General features: G+C 33.2%; 1 protein-coding gene, 1 non-coding gene and 2 pseudogenes across 2 annotated transcripts; all 4 read left to right on the top strand.

Annotated features, from left to right (window-relative positions):
• The first annotated feature begins 3,157 nt into the window (after positions 1 to 3,157).
• On the top strand, positions 3,158 to 10,419 carry LOC132050469 (internal alternative NAD(P)H-ubiquinone oxidoreductase A1, mitochondrial). The gene is made up of 8 exons (XM_059441722.1): positions 3,158 to 3,763; positions 4,632 to 4,845; positions 5,630 to 5,790; positions 5,900 to 5,965; positions 6,799 to 6,959; positions 8,212 to 8,326; positions 9,096 to 9,275; positions 10,002 to 10,419. The coding sequence occupies exons 1-8, from the start codon at positions 3,305 to 3,307 to the stop codon at positions 10,152 to 10,154; spliced, it is 1,509 nt and encodes a 502-aa protein (XP_059297705.1). The 5' UTR covers positions 3,158 to 3,304; the 3' UTR covers positions 10,155 to 10,419.
• Positions 10,420 to 11,686: 1,267 nt separating this feature from the next.
• On the top strand, positions 11,687 to 11,803 carry LOC132051274 (U5 spliceosomal RNA). The gene has a single exon (XR_009413656.1). It is a non-coding gene; the product is annotated as a U5 spliceosomal RNA (small nuclear RNA).
• A 5,046-nt stretch (positions 11,804 to 16,849) lies between these two features.
• LOC132051277 (U5 spliceosomal RNA) lies at positions 16,850 to 16,976 on the top strand (annotated as a pseudogene).
• Positions 16,977 to 19,622: 2,646 nt separating this feature from the next.
• On the top strand, positions 19,623 to 19,733 carry LOC132051278 (U5 spliceosomal RNA; annotated as a pseudogene).
• The last annotated feature ends 807 nt before the right edge of the window (positions 19,734 to 20,540 follow it).

Genomic DNA, 20,540 nt, shown 5'->3' with positions numbered 1-20,540 from the left:
TATACTTGCTTCTATTGGACCTAGAGTTGATCAATGGACTGTTGCAGGTTAAGCAGTAGAGGGTATCGCGAGACAACCTGAGGCAAAGGGAAAAATATGAGGTACTCTATTGCTTAGTCTAGTTTTATGGAAGCTTTAACAATTTATGAACTGATTGTAGTATTACTACTTTTATTTTCGAAGACTTTTGTTTAATCTTAGCTTAGAAATATGAAAATAAATATATTTTCTATATTTTACTATCTTCGACTTATTGTCATTTGCTTTTTCAAATTCTATTATGATTTCCTCTTCAAGTAATTGTTATTTGAGAAAAGAACCTACATGAAGGGCTTATTTGTGGATGATGAATTAGTATACAGACTCACTTCTATCATTTCCATTTATAGTCCAAGGAAAACTCTTTTTAGAAGTGTTAACGGTTCAATAACCAATAAAAGAGCTAGTCATTAGTTCATAATATATAACTGATTTACCCGAATATCTTTAAATTTTTTGACCCAATTTCAAAAATAAAAAATAAAAAGAGGGGTGAGATGCTATAAAAAGAACCCAACTCGAATTTTTAGCTATTTATAAGACGATGTCACATGAAAAACGCAATCAATTCTTTCATTTCTGTGGGCTGTTGGCTGTCTATCAAAATTTCAGGACTTTAATACCGGTAATTTTAACAATAAATTTAAGTGTTAGTGCTTGGTGTTTTTTCTTTACAAGGGAGTGTGTGCAAGTTGTTTATTTCAAGCATAGGCTGAACCAATCAGTTGTTTCCTTTTCCATAATAACTAGAAAAGAGAGGTGCATGTTTTTGTATATTACTTCTGAATAAATTCAGAAATTATATGTAAGAACCATAGCATTTAGCGATTCATTGGTAAATCAATTTTCTTCTCTATTAATCAATAATGTAGAACTATTAACATAGCTAAAATAAATTATTTGAAATTTTGATAATGGGTTTTCTAATGAGCCTTACGATGAGCTTTAGAAACTCTAGACTGAATAGTTTTTTTGAAATATTTACATATCATTAGTGTCAATATTGGCATGTTGCAAAAGAAATAAATTACTGGTATCTAGGTATTATTTTTTTCTTTCATAAAAGAATTAAAGAACGAATCATGGTAAGTACCATTCGATCTGACGAAATTAGTAATAATATTCGTGAACGTATTGTACAATAAAAACTAGATAAGTAAATATAAATTAACCACTAAATTCTATATCGGTCGAACATCAATTGATTTAGAATCCATCATTAAATTATCACCAAATGCTAAATTTGTCAAAAATATCAAATGATTTAGCATTTCTCGATTTACCTACTGTTTTAGCTCCAGTTGTTTATTTACCAACCAATTTAACCTTCTCGTTGGTAAATTTACCAACTGTTTCAATATCAGTTTGTAATTTACCAACAAATTTGATCTCAGGTGGTAGCAATTATTAATTGATTTGACATTTGTATGTAAAATCACCAACCAAAGATGGATCGGTTGGTAAATTTTACCAATGGATTAATAATCTGTTGGTATGTTACCAACTGATTCTAATATGTTAGTAATTTACAAACCACAAAATTAATTAGTTGGTAAATATTTCCAACCGATTGAGTATTCATTGGCAAGTTACCAACAGATAACAATCAATTGGTAATTTACCAACGCATTCCTAATTGGTTGGTAAAATTAGCAACAAAATCCTTTTGTTGGTAATTACTTAGTTAGTAATTCGTTGGTAAATTGTTAATAAACTATATTCCCCATTTTTCTGCCATATTTACCTACCAATATATACTCCGTTGGTAATATTACCAACGAAAGGTGTCTGTTGGTAATTTTTCAGTTGGTAATCTGTTGGTAAAAAGTTGCTAGATTAGGCGCCATTTTTTCTCGCCATATTTACCAACTAAATTATTTAGTTAGTAAAATTTTAGTTGGTATTCCGTTAGAAATCTGTTGCTAAATTTTGAATAACAAATCAGTTACAAATTCGTTAGTAATTTGTTACTAATATACTAACGGATTTGGATCGAATAATTACTAAAAAAGTATTACTCCACAAACGAATTTAGTCGAATAATTACTAAATTTGCTGCTGAATTTGCATGTTTACTTCGAAGTTTCTTTTAAGTTGACATTATAATAATGAGTTCATCACAGTTAAATATTTATAGATATTTAAAAAGATTTTTATAATAAATACAGAATATAGATAAAAGCTACTAAATTCCTGCAATCTGTATACATACCTCTAGACCAGCCTTACATTACAAAAAAATCATCTCAGTTAAAATGTTTCGTAATGTTAAATTATTGAAAAAAATTCAATCCACAAAGGTACCACACCTCATGCACAATTGTACTCCTTATCTAAAATGTTGGGACAAGCTGATATGTTCATGGCCCCCACCTGATCTTCCACTTGCGGTATATATGCTGACTGAACTTAGCCACCTATTCTCTATCCCTTACTAGAATTTACTTAGTACTAAATTTGAACTTCAAAATCAGAAGTCACCAATTAAAGCTAGTACTAGTAAACATATTAATTATAAAAGTTTATGAACACCCCAAGTGATAAGTTTATTGTTTCGTAAATTATTTTTGTAAGGGGATCCAATTTTTTTTTTATAATGTCAGTATGTCTCACGTAGAATTTGGACATGCGATCAAAAGCAAATTTTGAACCCCCTTTACCACTTCACTTGAATTCTCCCTAATGTTAAAGTCATTCAACAGTTTATATAGGAATTATTTTTACTTTATTTTTGTAGTGTAAATTTTTAATGAAGGGAATTTAGTTGAAACCCCTTCCTACCTAGATGCGCCCATGTTTGAAAGTTGAAGATAGGTTTGGACATAAAATTTAGCTTGAAAAAGGTTGAAGATTTGAGAATGAGAACTATTGTTATTTCACTTGAACTTGAAGTGCTCCTCTCACAATTTTCTTAATATTTCAATAATATTTGAGGATTTAACTTATATACATTTAATAATATAATTTATTTAAACTCACATTGTATTTTATTTTTTGGAGCAGCTAGCCTGTTTTGCATTTTAGATTATGTACTAATTTCTCTTTTGATGAACGGTTACTTGTATTACTATTTACGTGATCTGATATTATCAATATATAGAGGCTAAACTTGTATCTCGCAAAGATATATAGTATTTACGAATACTGATATAGCTAAATTAGTATTTGGAAATACTGAAACACTATTATTCACTTCATGAGCAGGTTAACATAACACTTCCATACATTGGAGTGAGCAAGTAAAACTACACAGATTCTTAACACTATGCCATGGTTCAAGAACCTCATCAAAATCTCCACTACCCTTTCAAACCAATCATCATCTAATTACAAATCTATAACCCCGTTAGCCTCACCTTCACTTACCCAATTTCTACAATTCACTAAAGACTACTCTACTAATAATAATGGTACTAATCATCATGCTGTTGCTGGTTTGGAACCAACAAAAAATGACCAAAAACCAAGAGTGGTTGTGCTAGGCTCTGGATGGGCTGGTTGTAGGCTTATGAAGGACATTGACACCAACATTTATGATGTTGTGTGTGTGTCACCTAGGAACCATATGGTGTTCACTCCATTATTGGCTTCTACTTGTGTTGGCACTCTTGAGTTTAGGTCTGTTGCTGAACCTATTGGGAGGATTCAACCTGCTATTTCAAGAGAACCAAGTTCTTATTTCTTCCTTGCTAATTGCAATGGCATTGATTTTGATAATCATATGGTATGCCTATTTTGCTCCTCTTATTTATTTGTGTCCCTCTTTTTACGTTAAGTCAGACCTCTATATAACAGTCATCCTCTATAACAACATTTCAATGTAAAATTATGTTTTTTGTCAACCGGTCTTTCATGTTATGTTATAGTATATGTAGTCTGTAACAACATTTCGATATAGCAGCCAAACAATATTGGGACAAATGATGTTGTTATAGAGAGGTTTGACTGTATATGTCGGTATTTATGAGTTCCTTGAGTTGTTCATAAAGGCTTGTATCATTTTCTATAATATGTCGAGAGTTTGGATTGTTCCACCTATAATGGCTGATGAAATCAGCAGGGCATTATCAGTCTTACCGGCGGGGAACTGCATTCGCAGCTAATAAAGCTTCCTACAATTGCACGCACCATAGGAGAGTGCAAATTGCGAGTTGAATGGGGTGGTTCCGCTTGGTAGCCTAAATTTACATACCCCTTTAACACGCAAGTACGCTTTAGCTACTGAGCTTCAAGACGATCCATAGTATTACTTAGAACTAGGAGCTACTTGAACTCAAGTATTAGAATGAGTCTTATTAGATTTTATGACTATGGAACTTAAAAAAAATAATTTAACTTACTTACTGTATTGGCGATTGAAGAAAAAAAGTTAAAATAGTAAGTTAGTTTAAGGAGATTGTGTTGCAGTTTAAATTTTGAATAGTTAAATGAATTTGAATTCTTGAAAGTTGTAAAAGTTGTATCAAATAAATTTACAAGTGGAATTGTGTCAAACATTTCGAAACGTCCTAATACGACTTGTGGGCCTAAATTCAATTTTACACTTTAGATTCTTCTGCGCTGTTTCTTTAGCAATTTGTGGGTATTTGTAGGTACAATGCCAAACTGTGACAGAGGGAGTTGAAACCTTGGAGCCATGGAACTTCAATGTTTCATATGACAAGTTAGTCATTGCCTCTGGAGCACAAGCTTTGACATTTGGAATTAAGGGTGTAAACGAGCACGCCACTTTCCTTCGCGAAGTTTACCATGCTCAGGAAATACGGAGGAAACTACTTCTGAATCTCATGTTGTCTGATGTCCCCGGTATATGTGCTTTTCATTTAGTGATTCTTATAAGAACAATATAAGGTTAATGTCATGTATGATCGCTGAACTTCACATGTTATAACAGTAAACTCATACTAACTATTTGTTGATCACAGTAAAGTAACCAAACTATGTTTGAATTGCTCAAAAAATGCAAATAATCGGAATTTACAGATGCAATGCATGCCTCATGTGGCAAGTGACGTGGCATTTGTATTTTTGAGCAATTCACACATATTTTTGGTCACCTTACTGTGACAAAAAGTAATTTTGTGACTTTACTATTATAGCGGACGAATTTAAGTGATGATGTGAAAATTAATACGAACAATGTGATATTAACGTATATTCTGAACTGATTTCTAATTTCACTTGCCACGTGAGGCTTTGAATTAGTAAATTCCTGTTATTTGTATTTCCTGAGCAATTCAAACATAGTTTGGTTACTTTACTGTGACAAAAAGTAGTTTTGTGACTTTACTGTTATATTGGATGAAGTAAAGTGATCAGACATGAAAATTAACCCAAACAATGTGATATCTAAAGTATATTCTGGACTGAATTCTCACTTTCGCTTGCCACATGAGGCTTTGCATTAGTAAATTCCAGTCATTTGTATTTTTCGGAGCACTTCAGTTTGGTTACTTTGTTGTGACAAAAAGTAGTTTTGTGACTTTACAGTTATATTGGATGAATTTAAGTGAGAATTAATCCGAACAATGTGGTACCTGACATATATTATGCACTGATTTCTTCTTTCTTTTGGTCATGGATGAGGCAGGAGTTAGCGAGGGAGAAAAGCGTCGACTCTTACACTGTGTTGTAGTTGGAGGTGGTCCTACAGGAGTTGAGTTCAGTGGTGAACTTAGTGACTTTATCCTGAAGGATGTTCATCAAAGATATTCTCATGTCAAAGACTATATTCGCGTCACGTTGATTGAGGCAAGCTTGTCTCAGTTTCTATAAAAGAAACTTCTACATGTATTATTTTTTTTTTGATATAAAAGAGTTCCTCTTATATCTGATTAAGCTCTGTGTCCTTAATTGACAGGCAAATGAGATATTGTCCTCCTTTGATGATCGTTTACGTGTATATGCAACCAAACAGTTGACTAAGGTGAGATACTGATCGAAATCTATTATTGTGCTATATATGTTAAAGGATATATAACTACATGGGTGCTTTGTCACAGAGTGCACACTCTGGTAGTCAGATTGAGATGCTTTTGTAATCAGATCATAATAACCAGCTAAAGTTGGATTTACAGTTGTATTAGTTTTGGGTGCCAATAGTAGCATAAATGCTTAATTGTCATTCCTCTTTTGTATCACAATATAGATGCTTTTCATGCTGCCTTTAGCAGAAAACTGACTTAATGGACAAATAAGCAATAGGCAAGAATCTGTTCTTGAACTCTAGAGAACATGCAGAAAGAGGTTCATCTAAGCTATAGGGAAAGCATATAGAGGTGTGGTCTTACTATGACAAGTGAAGCCAGCGTTCCATTTGTTCGGTGTCAGGGTAGAGAAAGGGATCTTCATGTCCATATAAGTTGCTTGTGCTGACTGCGGCCTAATCATTTTTGCACTGTATTTCAGAACATGAGCTATTGGTCCTCAAACCTCATAATTAGCAAAGAAGCATTGTTCTATATTACTAGTTTTTTTGTCTGAACCTCCTGGTAGTAATTAGTAGCACCATTACACCAGCAAAAATGTGGACTACTGCCGTAAATTTTGCAAGTTCCAGAGTGATCATCATAAGATGGTTTGGAACTTGTAAATTCTCATTTTGAAGTATTTGGCTACTGAGTACTTTTTTTGGTCTGTGCATACTTTAATCCACCTTTAGTTGTCTTATTTCATAATTTTCATAATTTGTCAGTGTATTCTATATCTTATCCTCATTGAACTTTTGGATCCTATTGTTATTAATTTGTCAGTTTTCAGTCAGGAGTTCGTCTTGTACGAGGGCTCGTCCAAGATGTGCAACCTGAGAAGATAATTCTTAGTGATGGCACAGATGTACCCTATGGTTTGTTAGTTTGGTCTACTGGTGTTGGCCCTTCACCTTTCGTTAACTCACTGGATATACCTAAAGCTAAAGGGAGGTAAGTAGATATTTCACTCTACAATTTCTTAATTAACTTGTTAAGATTCATTGGCCCTATGAAAATGAACTAGAATAAACATAATGTTCACACTGTGATCATGAATAAATATAGTCAAAACTCTCTATAACGGCGTAGTTTGTCCGGGTATCATATAACATAACATAACATAACATGAAAAACCGATTCCAAAACTTGGCCATTTGTTAGACAGAGGTCTGACTGTATAATAAATGGTTTCTCCAAGTTATATGGTCCTGCTTTGAAGAATTCTGCCCCTTTGATGACAAGGTGTTATATCTGAAAAAGGGCAATAGAATAGATTGAAATTGTGTTAAAGTAATATGATCTAATGGTGCTTAAACAAGCTACATCACAATTCGATATCATTAATATTTTTTAATATATCCGCGGGTTCTAGTACAAGTTATTGAATAATAGATAAAGGTACGGAAGCTCTAACATAATGGCGAAGGTTATTCATGATATTAGTTTCATTTATTACCTTATCAGAAGGGGGCTTCGCCCGGAGCTTATTAATTTATTGAAAAGGATACCTTTTTCCCCAACGAAAAACAAACATACAGGCGGGGAATTTTAGTGGACTAACCCGCTTCCTATTATTCAATCGTCAATTCCTCGTATTTATGGAGCCATTGATAGGTGACCAGAACACCGGAAATTGGGACTACCCGAGCTAACGATAAGAGGCACAAATACTTTTTTCTACTAATTGATCATAATATAGGAACAGAAAAAGAATCACTTTGATACTATACTACAAGAAGCATGTTAGGAGAATTGTAGGAATCTAAGGATGACTCGAACAATTCAAGGCCAAGACAGGAGCTCAACAGAGGAAGCTCGAGTTTCTTAGCTATGGTGTATGGATGAGAGAAGAAGATGAGATAGAATTGTATAGAAACTGTAAATGTATATTTCAATAGATGATCTTTGTAGAAACGATTACAATGTATATATGCATTACAATTCAGTCAAGTTACATAACTGTTGCCAACTAATGGACAGCTAACCTCTAACTAATTTCTAACCAACTGCTGACTTGGCATTTTTCCTAACTAATTAACTAACTTTGTGAATGAAAGGCTAATCAACTAACTTTGTGACTGAAGTGCTAATTTCGTATATCAAAGCAAGGGCACAACAACTGCACGAATGCCGATCTTAGCTTGTGTCTATTGTTTCAATCATTAGCATTGGTGATTTACTGATAACTCTCCATAAATTATAGGATTGGGATTGATGAATGGTTGCGCGTCCCATCAGTACAAGATGTATACTCAATTGGTGATTGCAGTGGTTTTCTTGAAAGCACAGGCAGACAAGTTCTTCCAGCTTTGGCCCAAGTAAGTTACAAGGATAATGCAAGAATTTGACATAGTATTCATATAGTGTTTCGCTTTAAACTCTAAACATTGGGGCAATGTTCTAAATTCAAAAAACTGATTTCGAATGTGATGCTGTTATCTTCTAGTTCTCGGCACCATATATTCACCAATAATATCAAATTCTCCTCAGGCTAGCAGCATTAGATATTAAAGATTCTATGTCATTTGTTTATACAATTAGTATTCATGGGGGAACATGTCATGTCCTACATTTTAATTGTGCGATACAATGAAGCTATGTTGCTCGGATTCTCCAAAAATGCCGCCAATCCCTTGTCGCGTCTTCCAAAATATGCATAATATTTGGAGGACCCGAAAAAAAAAAAGGCATTTTTGAAGGATCCGAACAACATATGAATGACAATGGCTGTCAAACAAGTACTAACAACTTATGTAGTTTAGCTCTTTGTGTAATTGTTCTTTTGGGTATTTGTGGTTGATGTTGAATATCTTTTCATTGTTTCGACATACCTGTGTTTGCGGAGGCGGAGCCAAGATTTTCAATGTATTAGTTCTGAATCACAATTTATTTTACTTATTGAGTTATAAATAGATTAATTATACATATTAAATAAATATTTGACACAAATATAAGGTTTTGAGCCCAAGCTACTGGGTTCCATCAACCCGAAACCACAATGCTAGCTTCGCTTCTGTGTGTTTGAGTCACAACTTTTTAAGGTAAATGTCTCTAAATCGTGCCGGGATGTTTGGTGTGTTTGATCAGGTTGCAGAGAGGCAAGGAAAATATCTGGCAAGTTTGTTGAACAGGGTGGGTAAAGAAAGTGGAGGGCATGCCAATTCTGCACAAAACATGAACTTAGGAGATCCATTTGTGTATAAACATTTGGGAAGCATGGCTACTATTGGCAGATACAAGGCCCTTGTGGACCTCAGGGAGAGCAAGGTTTCCTCATTTTTCTATCTATATTCTTTTTATTATTATTACAGTGGTGTCTGAGTGAGTTTCAACGTACCTTGACTATACTAGAGTACTTGTTATCTCCCACCAGCATAAATATCGAGTAACTCTATCCATCAAGGCTTAAATACATGGAAAGAAACTAGTTCAATATTTTTTTATTCTGCTAGAATTTAAACTCTGAACTCTCACGGGTTTTAGGGATTTACACAAATGGCCTTTTTTAGGCCACTATTTAAATTCCATCTCCATTCGCCTAGTGAGTTAAATTCGTCCGCAAGAAGAAAAATCATCCAATTATCTCTAAAGACAAAATTTAGCCCACTAGGCTAAGAGGAAAAATAAGATTAAGGAGTGGCCTCCAAAAGGACATACGGTGCAAATTGCTGCAATTTTTCCCATTAAATTGACCGTTAGGCTATAATGTTTTACCTATGTTCCTTATCTAACTATCTGATAGCAAGATTTGTGATTTTTATCCCCTTCATTATCTATTACATATTTCATCATTTCGTAAGTATGAGTTAGAGATATATGGACATATTCATTTCATGTCAAAACAAATTCTTTATTTGTACATCGCCTTCTCTGGCGAGTCTAATTATCCATGTCGTTGTTTATGTCTCAGGTTGTTCAATTTTCATATTTCTAATTCCTCACCTTAATTCTGAATCTACTTAACATTGTTTTAACTATGTTCATATGGTACAGGAATCAAAAGGTGTATCTCTAGCAGGATTCACGAGTTTTTTTGTTTGGCGTTCAGCGTATCTAACTCGTGTAGTGAGCCGGAGGAATAAGCTATATGTTTTAGTCAACTGGTTGACAACGTTAATCTTTGGCCGTGATATAAGTAGGATATAGACGGAAAAAGAAAAATGGTTCTTTCAGTTTCACCATAAGGAACTGCTCTTGCTTCTTGTGTCGGATCTTGTACAGGCAGTGTCAATCTAGTATCACAATTCAACTTGTGTAAGTTTCGGATTTGGGGTTGTAGAGATCACAGGAATTTACCTCATGTAATCATGTCCATAATGTTTGTACTTAGCGTTATTTTCGTATGATGTCAGCATATTGTGTATATATACACATTAAGTTTAATTTTAGAAAAAGGAAAAGTATTCACATATTTATCGCATATGGAATGATTTTTTTTTTTTTTTTTTTTGATGAAATGGTGTCGAATGACAACCTTGTTATTGTTGTGGTTGTTTTCTCATTAGTTTATGTTAGTAATCAGGAAACACAAACATCGACAAGGATACATAAGTAAACTCCGAAGCACTGAGAAGCCAAACATGTTTTTTTTAAAATGCGTATTTTAAAAAGTTGAGGCGTTTGACCAAGTTTTTAGAATTTTTTTGGAAAAAGGTTCAAAAATGCCCCTCTACTTTGAGAAAAGAGCTAAAAATATCATTCATTATAAATTTGGGTCAAAAATACCCCTCTCGTCATTAAAGTTTTCAAATATACCCCTGTCTTAACGGAAATCCCCAAAATAACCCGATTTCATTTTTAAACCAAAGCCGGTTGAGCCAACTACATAAAAATCCATATACCAACTTGTTTTAGTCCTACATCCGGAGCCACTATAGGATGCAACCCATATGAGTTTTTTATTTAGTTGGTTCGGGTGAAAATTGAGCAGATTTAAAAATGAAATCCAGTTATTTTGGAAATTTTCATTAAGACAGGGGTATGTTTGAAAACTTTAATGATCGAATGGGTATTTTTATCCAAGTTTATTATGATATTTTTACTTTTTCAAAGTTATACCCTTTTTCCCAAAAAAAAAAAAAAAAAAAAAGTCCTTTTGATTAGTACTAGCAGAGACCGTTTTCAGAAGTTTGGAAAAGAAAACTTATTTTCCAAAAGCATTTTTGGAATATTTCCTTCAAAATAATAGAAAATCGTTGATTTTAACTTGGTTCAAGATGTTTAATTAATCCAACATAGTCTCTGCATTGTTTCATCTATTATCCGTTAGTGAGCATATATTTTAGAGATCACCAAGATATAAGGAAATGATTCAACATACTTAACGATTTCAATAGAAGAAAATGAACCTATAATAATCTTTTGTATTATTTATTAATAGCTTTTACTTTTAAAACTAAATATCTTTTGAGACATTCGACTTAAAACTAAAAACAAAATGTAATAAGCCACAAAACTAAATGACCTCACAAGATTGGGATCACATCTTAAGTGTATTAAAAAAATGAATGAGACAGAAACACACAAGTCCTTTCTGTTTGAAGCAGAGCTATACTTTTTTTGTGCCTTTAGAAATTTGAGGGAAAAGGAATGATTAAATCCCATATCGAAACATAAAGAAAGTCTGAACTACTTGTTGCATATCAAATGGCAACGCAAGCTAAGAGCAAAAGTCACGCAGCCACGCAGTGAGCACAAAGCGAACTATTCTTTCGCCTTTTACTAAAGAATACCGTGTGCGCTCTGCATTTAGTGGCATACGCTTATATTTGGAGGGGTTTTCTTTATTGAGTACCCCTACAATTCTAGTTTCAATGTTTTAAATGTCATGTTTGATTATTGACATTCATAGATGTCCTCAAATTTCTCCAGTTATTTCATTTTGATACCAAATAATTTTATTGAACACTCGAACTTAGGAGTTGTTATGAATAGTTCTTAGGAGAAACTCTAAAGATAGAAATAAGATAGAAATTTTAGGGTTAGTGACTTTGAGATCAAGTCAGTTTTTTCCTATAAATATAGAGGTTTTCCTTCATTGTAAACACATCCCGAAATTCTCCTCTCTTCTCTCTTTCTCGCAATGTTTTTCTTCTAATTTTATTTATTTTATAACATATTGTTGAGCACTTACTTTAAAAAGATCTTGAGATTTGGAGAAAGGTAACCTATAGTTATCATCGGTCTAAGAAATTGGAGGTTGAACAAATGTACCAATAGTCATTGTGAGTATTCACCTTGCCTTTGAAAAGGTATGGACTGTTTTATTTTAATCAATTTGAATCCATTGACTATTATGTTTTCATATCACTGGGATCTATGAATAAGCATCACTTATGCATATCTAGTTTTTCCATAGCATAAGCTTATCGTATTGAACATACATGTGTAAGCATTTGATTTTCAAGAGCATATAGAAGCATTTGTTGGACTATTGCATCTGTGTGCTTTTAAATGTCCGTATTGCAATAAATTTGTAGAAAAAAATGATTTATTTCCTATGACTAATGCAGATTTTAATATGTGAAATAAAATTGCTCCTGAAGAGCAATACGTGATGAGATATCAAGAAATATTATGACATTAACGCCACATTGGCTTGAACTTCGGCAGAGTTCATGTACAACCACCAGAAGTGGTAACATATTTCATGTCTTCGTTAATCACTAGAAGACTAGAAGTGATAATAATTTTACAAGCTTATAGTATATGTATGCCTCGATTTGTTCCTAAAGTAGTAATATCTTAAAAGAGATTATAAGCTATCATAATTTGATATGCCCAGAACGCGTAGAGATGATTCTATTACATTCCTGAAGAATGAGAACTTTTGATAAATGTTTCAAATATGAAATTCTTGAATGTGATGATATTTAGTAAAGATTATAAATAAGGACATGCGATTAGTTGTGAAGTTATCATGAGTCACCTCCAGAAGAGATAGAATAATTGAAGAAAAAAGATATTCTGAATATTCTATGATTTACTCCCGAAGTAGTAAACTCGAAATTTGCTCATGAAGTAGCAAACTTTGAACTCTATTTCCGAAATAGTAAACTTTGAGCTCTACTCCCGAAGTAGTAGGACCTTGAAATCTACTCCCGAAGTAGTAGGACCCTGAAATCTACTCCCGAAGAAGTTTACTCTTGAAGTAGTAAATATTCTGAAATTTACTCGGGAATTAGTAGAACTTTGAAATTTACTTTCGAAGTGGTAAACCTTTAAATTTTACTCCTGAAGTAGTAAAACTCTAAAAAAATTACTTGCTAGTAAAGAATTGGTAGTATATCTGAGACAACATTTTGAAGAAATGTTTTCTTGTACTTGAGAAAAATGATGAGCTATTATAAAGTGCATCTAAATGACCAGACTTGATTCCCCGAAGTGAATGAAAGAAAGACCACAACTTATCTCCTGGAGAGATGGAATAATAAAGGACATATATACTATTCCCGTGGTACAAAAGTTATTGCAACACGTTAAAAGCATATTGGTTAATTTTTTATTTTTTTTATATTAAGCATCATCCTAAGGCAAATTGAAACATATCTTATAAAATGTTTGAATATTAGTGTTAGTTTACCTATTCACTGAATAAAAGAGTAAAGTTGCGCACGTTTTGAGCATAAAACCACCATATGCATGGGTAAAATACTAATTAAAATGATGAAAACTTTTCTAATGTATGACGATTTTATGACCAAAGATATGGGACTGAATATTTTAGTTTAACTTGATCTTATCATTTAATAGCAAATTACATATATACTTGATGATTATATATGGCGTTGTGTTCCATTATTTGTATTAGTTTTTGTGTACTACTTGTTATTTGATCGTTATATATTATCCGGACTTGTCACATTCTGAAGTATTGTAGATGGTTAAGTTTTACTAGCACAATGCACATACATTTAATCATAGTGTTCACACTTTATCATTATGTGTTATTAAATTATCATATTGACCATATAAGTCACAAGTAAATTGTTGTATCCTAATAGGACTTATCAATTTAGTGAGTTGTTATACGTAATAGGACTCGTCAAAACTAATCAGTTTTAAATATATGATGGAGTCTGTTATATGCTTAGTTTTCACTTTGTATATTCTCACAGTACTAATCATGACACCAGTAGTATCTAATTATAATTTCTTTTATGATACATGCAGTATCTAAACAATGTTTACAGAGTTAATGATCAAGGACTCCAGAAGAGCTAACTATTTATCTAGAAGATCATGACCTTTGGTCGTGTCCAAACAATATGTGATTATTGAGAATAAATTAAAAGCTCATGAAGAGCTTATTTACTATTATGTCATTCGTTCTAGATTGTACTCCATATAAAGTTATTATTATTATGATCGAAACACTAGTTATGGTAAACCTGAACTTTACTAAAGTAAATGGCTATCATATTGAAGCTATAAATGATTGGAGGATTAAATATCTTCAAAGGTTACACGCCTTATTCTCCAAATTGTACTATAGATATAATCATGATGAAATCGCATGTCACGATAACCAGAAGTTTATCGATGCGAAGAAGAATTCATGTCATAGTAAATCAGAAGTTTTACTAAAACAAATAGCACATGGCATGGTAAACTTGAAATTTACTAGTATAAATAATTTTATCAGTCAACATGAGCGATTTGGCCATCCCGATTCAAATATGATCAGCAAATTAAGTATTTGAGATATATTGAAGAACTGGAAGATTCTTCAAGAATTTATTTTTGTTTCTTGTTCTCATTATAAGTTGATTATTAGCTAATTAATTCTGAAAAATTATAAAAGGTGAATATAGGCCCGTTCACCTGTTATGTGATATCTTAAATAGATGCATCAATGAGATGGTCACATGTGCATTTATTGTCAACCTGTAGTTTGACGTTTACAAAATTACTTGCTCAAAATAATTGAGTTAAGAGCACAATTTTTAGCTTATGTAATCAAGACAATCCATCTTGATAATGCTGGTTTATATCCAAGCTGGTTTGGCGTTAAATGCCTCCATTAAATAACCAAATCATTGCTTATGAGAACAAAGCTTCATGTGCTAGTCTGAGATATGATATATTGTACACAACATCACTTGTATGCTTCAGACCAATAGATTATGATAAATTCTCCCCTCACAATTGGTTCAGGATTAGGAGCCATATATTTCCATGTAACAATTTTTTATGTGTGGTGTATGATTAATTAATCTACCATGATTCACAAAGATGGATTTCCCCAAAGAAGATGGGATATATGTTAGTTGTTCTAACATAAGGGGGGGGGGAATAAGTGGCTAGGAAATATGTTGTGAATTATCATTAGTATGATCCTAATTCAAAAGGTAATTTAAGTTAAATGCTAGAAGCATTTGCCGACCCAAAAGTAGTTTCGCAACCGCAAAATGCTCCTATTAATATAAATGTCCACGAAGGACAAAGTATACAACACATGAAGCATGGTAGATCAATCGATTCCAAATGAAATAATCCTTGAGAGGAACAAATGATCAAAATGGTCATAATAAGGAGGCAATGTGCTCTAGAAGAGCATATGACATAACACTTCAAGAAATCTCATGAGAGGTTTAGGTACCTAAAAATAATGGAAGTGTTGAGATCTCAATAAGTTATATCCTATTGCAAACCGATACAAGATAATATATCATCGACGATATCTTTGATACAATATAGCGCGCAATATCGTAAAAGATTGTGAGGATCTAAATTCTACGTCTATTAAAGTATGCTAACGTAAAAATTACTATCAAGTGAAATGACACATCTTGGTAAGCGTAAAGCTTATTGGACCTGCTGTCCAGACACCATAATATGTCACATCATTTAAATAGAAATGGATGTTGTCACAACCTATATGAATTACTTTACAAAATTCATATGAAATTTTTTGAAGAATTTTAAATGCCCAAAGGATATACAAGTTCTAGAATTTTGTTCATAATTCTTATATGAATTAAATCAAGCAAGGTGAATGCAATTTAATTACCTTAATGAATATTCATTAACTAAGGGTATCCTTACGTCTTTGTGGAAATCAAAATATGTCATATTGTTGGTGCAAGTTGATGACTTGAATAATATTAACTCCTGAAGAGTTCTCAAAAGCAGTATATTATATGTTGAAGGAAGTTGAAATGAGAAACTTGAAGAATTTTTGGTCTTGAAGTTTGATACGGTCATACGATGTTGTTACTCTATATTTACCAAATCATATAAAGATAACATCTGTTTTTTATAAAGCAAGTCAGAATGCACTTGGAGGATTTCAACAATACAACTCTATTCAAAGAACGGCAAGAAGCTTAAAGATACATAGTCCAAAGAGTGAATTCATGTTTCACCAAAGTTGTTCTTCACACATGAGCTTTAGAAGAATGGTGATATCAACGCAAGAGATTTGTTTAAGCGATAATATGATGATTTATTCAAGTTCTACCAAAGGTGTGGTGCACAAGATTGAGATGTGAAGATTCAAATTTTTAGATTGAAATTTTCATCAGGGGAGTTTATCTTTTGTAATATATTTTAACATCTTTTACTTTTAAAACTAAATATCTTTTGAGACATTTGACTTAAAACTAAAAAGAAAACGTAATAGGCCTCAAAATTAAATGACCTCACAAGATTGGGATCACATCTTAAATGTATTAAAAAAAGGAATGAGACAGAAACACGTAAGTCCTTTATGTTTGAAGCTCACTTTTTTTGCCTTTAAAAATTTGAGGGAAAAGGAATGATTAAGTCCCATATCGAAACATAAAGAAAGTCTGAACTACTTGTTGCATATAGTGGCAGCGGAAGAGCAAAACTCACGCAGCCACGCAGTGAGCACAAAGCGAACTATTCTTTCGCCTTTTACTAAAGAATACTAAAGAATACCGTGTGCGCGTTGCACTTAGTGGCATACGCCTATTTTTGGAGGCGTTCTCTTTATTGAGCACCCCTTACAATTCTAGTTTCAATGTTTTAAGGCAAAAGACATAAATTGACCTTTAAATTATATTTTAAAAGTTATTTTTATATTTAAACTTTAGCAGTGATCTATTACACACCTAATATATGAAAAATTCTCAGATGTGGAAGTGTTCCACACGTAGCGACACATCATTTATTCTTTCACGATTTTTTTTAATTTTATTTATTCTTTCACAATTTTGTTTTTTTTTTATTCATAAAATTAAAGTAAACAATGATTTTTAAATTTTAACAAAAAAATTGATTTTCCACCTTCTTCTTCATTTCCCCCCCCCCCCACCCCCTCTTTCTTCTCCACCTTCACGCCACCCCCACTCCCTAACTCCTTCACGCCACCCGCCACCACCGTCATGCCGCCCCCACCCCCGCATCCTTCACGCCACCCCACCCCCCAAATCCTTCACGCCACCAAGACCACCATCACGCCGCCCCCACCATTTGCACCACGACCAACACCAGAAAAAGTCACGATATCATTACTATTAATTTCATCTACCATCACCTCCAATGATTTCAATAGCCACCACCAAAATCAAAATACCACTATCAATTCTCTTTACCATTCCCACCAACCCATCACCATAAATCACAATAGAAAGTTACCATTGATTTGAGAGCAAAGGCATTCACCTTTCATTTGCACTTTTATTTTTTAATTTTTTCTTTTCGTTATTTTGGTCCCCGAAGAATTGATATTCGTCAATGAACACCAACAAATACTAATTTTGATTTTCTTAAAAAAATTACAAGAAGGAGATAATGGATATGATAAGAAAAATGGAGGAAATGAGGGGGGGGGGGGAGGGGAGAAGACAGTGCAGGTGTGGGTGGAGATATGGAGAAGAAAGATGGGAGGGGTGGGGAAATGAAGAAGAAAGGGACGGGTGGGGCGTGGGGGTGGGATTAAAAAAATATAAATTTGGTATTAAAAAAAAAAAAGGAAAATGAATTAATTTTAATTAAAACGCGCCTATTTTTTAATTATTTTTACATTTTACCACATCTCGGAGAAATAATATCACTTTTTCATATATTAGGTGTGTAATAGGTCATTACTAAAGTTTAAGTGTGAAAATGACTTTTGGGTATAAGTTGCGGTCAATCTATGTCTTTTGCCATGTTTTAAATGTCATGTTTGATATTGACATTCATAGATGTCCTCAAATTTCTCCAGTGATTTCAATTTGATACCAACTATTTTTATTGAACATTTGAAACTTAAAAGAGTTAATTTGTGTCGGTTAAATGGACTCGAGATATTTAACTGATTGTGCTCTCTTTTGAGTTTAAATCTTCTCAAATAAGAAGGGGGTGGAATGTGTGTGTGTTTGTTGGACTTCTACAAATTTTTTTTTTTTTTAATCTAAATAAAGTTATTATACTTTTTTGATTTATTTGCCCTTGCCATCCAATTTTAGGGTCATATTTACCCCTACTAATCTGTTAAATCCACATGCCCCACTTTTATTTTCCTACGTGGTGTCTATATCGATTTTTTTTCTCCCAATTTAAATCCGATTACAATTTAAATTATTTAGCCCGACCCATCCATTAAACCACCTACTAACCAAAAGAAATCCATCCTCTCCGACCCACCAGCAACAGCTGAAACGCCGGCAACTCCAATATAACGATGCAAGGACAAATATATAAAAAAAAGTATAACGAAGGGCAAATTTAGCTTATTTGTGAGAGTATAGAGACAAATATGACCCTTTAAAAAAAAAAAAACTGAGTCAAGCAGAGTGAGGGGAAGAGGGTGCGACTTATTTCTCTCCAACAGAAGTGCAGATTCTGCAGTCAACACAATCTCTTCACTTTTGTTTCAAGGACTAGTTTTGTCAACCCGTAGACATTACACAAATATCACAACTCACTTTTGAATAGATAGTAGAAAAACAACGGGCATAACACCAATACTTAAGTTTTCTCGGACGGAAGGCAACACCAAATCGGCTAGTAAATTCCCATTTCGATAAAAAAGGATATTTTTTTGTGATCGGATTAAAACGAACTGCATATTCGAATACATCCTAAAGCAACATTAACAAAGGGATATTGCAGCGAGCATGACTTATAGTTTAGTGGTACCTGTGAGAGTCTTTCACATAATAAGTATTGTGAGTTTAGAGTTTAGTTATCTCGTTGAGTCTTTCGCATAATAAATATTGTGAGTTTATGGTTTAATGAGAGTCTTCACACAATAGGTATTGTGAGTTCAATTCTCCATATCCTATCCCATTTCGTTTTCGACCCCTTGTGCAATGAAAAAAAAAAAAACACTAAATTTAAATAGCAAGCAATTATAAAGTTAAATGAACTCGATCGTCCTCATATTTGTTTGCCATATCCCTTCCAAAGGAACTCAGAATTGGAGTAGTTTTTTCAAATGGTCACTCGGTAAATCGTTCTTTCAAATGGTCACTCGGTAAATCGTTCTTTATATCTAAGTGAAGGAAATGATGAAGAGAAGAAGAAGAAGAGCTATATACTTTGATGCCTTTTCATAAGTTTGAGGAAAAGGAGTGAGCGACTCCCACATCGTAATATGCAGAAAGCAGGAACTTGATGGTACATATAAAATGGTAACACATGGTTAGGCGTAACTCACGCAGCCACACAGTGAGCACAGAGCGAATTATTCTTTCGCCTTTTACTAAAGAATACCATGTGCGTGTTGTAAATAGAGGCATACGCCTATTTTTGGATGGGTTTTCTGACCCTCTACAATTCTAGTTTCAACTTTTTGGATGGCTCTCTTATTTTGATTTTTTTAATGGCATAATACAGGCAAACACTCTGACTTTTTGGATGGCTCTCTTATTTTGATTTTTTTAATGGCATAATACATACAACACTGGACAAGTATGCCCACCAACTTTCTAGCTTGTATAAATCTAGATAAGGTGTCTACTTGTGCATATAAATTTAGATAATCATTTCAGTTAAATGTTCAACTGATAAAGTTGAGACAAGTTAAGGTGCCTATTTGTGCACACCCAAAGATGGAGGACAGACCAAGTTTAAGGCCTGTTTATGTAGACACTTAGTATCTATTGAACAACATCAACAGCGGTGCTAAATTGTACTAATTTACATCTCTAGATTAGCTGCTTGCTATGTGATACCTAGATTATGGTATTTTACAACGTTTACATTTTCTTTTATTTATTAGTGCGAGAATTGTAAAGTGGATCTTAGCTCCGAGTATTATGAAGCATGACAGCTGATCCCAAGTATCATTTATTTCACTCCAATAGACGTACATGATTATATAGTCAAAGTAAATTCATCACTTTCATTTTATGGGCTAGTTTTGTCACCCCTAGATAGATACTCCCTCCAGATAAAAAAAAGAGTCCACTTGGCCATTTGCATATCCCTTAAGAAAATATTAACTCCTAGACAAAAATAGGTAATTTGACTAAACTACCCCTAATAAATAGACATTTGGATTTGATCATATAACATTTAAGAGGGGCAAATATGAAAAAACAAGGTTAATTCTTTCTTGATTTGCTAAGTGGACTC

Source organism: Lycium ferocissimum, chromosome 3 (assembly GCF_029784015.1).
Source record: "Lycium ferocissimum isolate CSIRO_LF1 chromosome 3, AGI_CSIRO_Lferr_CH_V1, whole genome shotgun sequence".
NCBI classification, from domain to species: Eukaryota; Viridiplantae; Streptophyta; class Magnoliopsida; order Solanales; family Solanaceae; genus Lycium; species Lycium ferocissimum.
Note: the sequence above shows the minus strand (reverse complement) of the source record. Positions and strands in the feature narration are given on the sequence as shown.

What these genes read in the sequence shown, in the direction of transcription:
- LOC132050469 (XM_059441722.1), top strand. Translation starts at nt 3,305, where the DNA reads ATGCCATGGTTCAAGAACCTCATCAAAATCTCCACTACCCTTTCAAAC. An exon ending in TTCTTCCAGCTTTGGCCCAA is followed by an intron (nt 8,327 to 9,095) that starts GTAAGTTACAAG and finishes GTGTTTGATCAG; the next exon opens with GTTGCAGAGAGGCAAGGAAA. An exon ending in TGGACCTCAGGGAGAGCAAG is followed by an intron (nt 9,276 to 10,001) that starts GTTTCCTCATTT and finishes CATATGGTACAG; the next exon opens with GAATCAAAAGGTGTATCTCT.